The sequence below is a fragment of the Gekko japonicus genome, unplaced genomic scaffold (genome assembly GCF_001447785.1).
Source record: "Gekko japonicus isolate JY-2015 unplaced genomic scaffold, Gekko_japonicus_V1.1 scaffold3366, whole genome shotgun sequence".
Taxonomy (NCBI): Eukaryota; Metazoa; Chordata; class Lepidosauria; order Squamata; family Gekkonidae; genus Gekko; species Gekko japonicus.
This window is the reverse complement of record NW_015162578.1, coordinates 100,391-103,304: the sequence shown is the minus strand read 5'-3', so window position 1 is coordinate 103,304 and position 2,914 is coordinate 100,391. Positions and strand designations below refer to the sequence as shown.

Here is a 2,914-nt window from a genome sequence, read left to right as displayed (position 1 = left end):
GACCTTTGGAAGGTAACCACATGTTTGATCTGTTTTAATGATGGTATGGTGATAGTCACGTATTTTAATATTTTACTGTTAATATTTAATATTTATTATTTGTTTTTATGTTGTTTTCACCTTATTGGTTTTAATGTTGTAAAGCGCCATGAGAACATTTGGTTGAGAGGTGACTTAAAATGTAATAAATAAACAAACAAATAATGAATAATGTTTTAGGTCCATGCAGGTCCAATGATGTTCAACATAGCATTTTTAGCAATCAAAGGTGACCCATCCATACGTTTTCACCAGCAGAAAAGCAGGTTGAATATAACCCAGAGTCATTTGACCCAACAAACAATGAAGTGATTTGATTCAACCGATTATGATCATTGGTCTTAATTCTTTAAAGTGGAATCTAGCATTTTGCATCAAATATATTATTTGAAACAAACAAAGTCAACCTGAATGGAGGGAAGACCAAATATAGCAATGACACTTTTAGAATATTTTTATTTTATGAAGTTATTAGAAATCAGTATTTAATTACAAAATGGGTATGCAAAGTTCAACACCTGCACATCTAGCCACTAAGGATGTGTCCCAGCTGACTTCAAATACTTGTAAGTGGCATATGAACACAGGATTTAAATATGCCTGTTTATCCATTACACTTTTCCCAATGATGACTCTGAGAAGTGGTATGCTTGGGATTGGATGCAGTCAATCTAACCAAATTCTCCTTCTTATCATAGCCCAGTCCTACATGGCTTTTTAATGCAGGCCCCATTTTCCCCATTATAGTTTATTTGGTGATCAAAAAGCAGATCACCTACTTTTTTTTTCATCTTCAGAAAAGATGGTTGGATTCAATCCATAGGTTTAGCATACCAAAAAAATCCACCTTCATAATGCATGATCCAACACACAATATATTACAAAAAATGTTATGTTTTAAATAATGCAAAGCACATCTTAAACACAAAGCAAATCACACCACACTGTTAGAGCCTTGGATGGTTTCTCTAAAAAGACTGAAACAGCATCCTCAACAAGAACTTTAACATTACATATATCAATGCCTTTTAAATTGACACAATTCACAACTCATTATTAACTCTGCAAGTACATGATTCCCATGACTAACTGGAGAGACTTCACAACAACTCAGAGGAGTAGCTAGGGTTAGCCCAAAATCATTTATTAAACTCCATTGCTTAGTGGAACTCTGAACCCGAGTCTCCCCAGTTAGTCCCATATTTTATCCACTGCAACAAAATTTGCATTGAAACCCCACTTATAAGTTCCATCTATGTAATTTTGCTGTTTCTGCTGACTTGTGCCCTAGGTGTCCTGATCACTTTTGTAGAACAACTATGGTCTTCTTGAAAGACTGTGCAGAGGAAGGCAATTGCAAACCACTTCTGCTTCTTACTTGCCTTGAAAGCCCCTCATTGGTTTCCCAGCAGTCAGCTGTGACTTGACAGCACTTTATAAACACGCATGGGCTTTTTCAGGATGTGGATTGGTATAATACAGCCCAGTCTCATCAAATCTCTGAAGCTAAACAAGGTCGATATATGGATGGGAGTCGACCAAGGAACATTTTGCAGAGGAAAGCAATGGTGAACCGCCTCTGCTTCTCACTTGCCTTGAAAACCCTATGGGGTTGCCATAAGTCGGCTGTGACTTGATGGCACTTTACACACAAATGGCCTTCTTGAGGATAGTTCTCAAGGAATCCTTTACTCTCTCATTTCTGAGACTATATATGAAAGGATTTAGCATAGGAGTCATCATTGTATTCAACACAGTGCCTACTTTATTGAAATCCAGAACATTCCCTTTGGTAGGACGGACATAGATGAAGATAGAACTTCCATAATACATTGTAACCACAGTCATATGAGATACACATGTTGAGAAGGCCTTCTTTCGCCCTTTTGCTGATGGTATCCTCAAGACAGCAATAATAATATAAATATAGGACACAACTGTTATAAGAAGTGAGCCCAAGAGCAGTATGCAAGAGGTCCCAAAGTCAACCAGTTCAGCCAGTGATGTGTCAGCACAGACAAGTTTGAGCAAAGGGGCACTGTCACAGAAGAAGTGATCGACAATGTTTGGGCCACAGAATGGCAGGCCAGCTGTCACGATGCTGGGAACTAGAATGATCAAAAAGCCACCAGTCCATGACCCCAAGAGGAGCTGGAAACAGACCCTGCTGTTCATGATGGATGCATAACGTAATGGGTAACATATTGCCAGATAACGGTCAAAGGACATAGCAGCCAGGATGAAGAATTCAGTGGAGCCCATGAGGAAATAAAAGAATGACTGTGTAAGGCAGCCCACAAAGGAAATGGTCTTCTTCCCTGTGATAAAATTTACTAGCATCTTAGGCATGACAGTGGAAGTGATCATGAGCTCCAGGAATGAGAGGTTACTCAAGAAAAAATACATGGGTGATTGAAGGTGGTGATTGGTCAGTACTAATACAATTATTAAGGCATTACCTGTGATTGTTAGTACATATACAAAGATGAAGGCAACGAAGAGCAGAATTTCTAGGGAGGGAGTGCTCTGAAATCCCAGAAGGATGAATTCAGTCACAATTGTTTTATTATCTTCTTCCATATTTTAGTGCATCATATTTCCTAGAGGGGAAAAATGGATTTGGGAAAGGAGAATGAAAATAAATTATTATGAGATTGCAAAAGAACAAGCATTTATTGGATATTGGTTGTATCCATTCTTTTATCATTGGAAGTTTCCTGTGGTGCAAGGAATCTTCCACTGGTGGAGTAAGCCTCTTGCACTGGAGGAAGGTGCCACTATTAGAAGAATGAAACTTTTGGATCCAACACCTTATTCACTATTTGGTACAATTGTGCCTGGGGATTCTCCATGTAGAAGAATAATTTATTTATGT

General features: G+C 38.2%; 2 protein-coding genes across 2 annotated transcripts in view; both read right to left on the bottom strand.

The window, feature by feature from the left end:
* Nucleotides 1–1,683: 1,683 nt before the first annotated feature.
* LOC107106311 (olfactory receptor 49-like) lies at nt 1,684–2,619 on the bottom strand. The gene has a single exon (XM_015406442.1). The coding sequence runs from the start codon at nt 2,617–2,619 to the stop codon at nt 1,684–1,686; it is 936 nt and encodes a 311-aa protein (XP_015261928.1).
* Nucleotides 2,620–2,711: 92 nt separating this feature from the next.
* LOC107106310 (olfactory receptor 2G3-like) overlaps nt 2,712–2,914 on the bottom strand; it is a 6,475-nt gene continuing 6,272 nt past the window's right edge. The window contains exon 3 of the mRNA XM_015406440.1: nt 2,712–2,816. Within this exon, the coding sequence (XP_015261926.1) occupies nt 2,712–2,816 (105 nt within the window). The remainder of the gene's footprint in view (nt 2,817–2,914) is intronic.

Excerpts from the sequence above, each read along its gene's own strand:
- LOC107106311 (XM_015406442.1), bottom strand. The coding sequence starts at position 2,619 with ATGGAAGAAGATAATAAAACAATTGTGACTGAATTCATCCTTCTGGGA.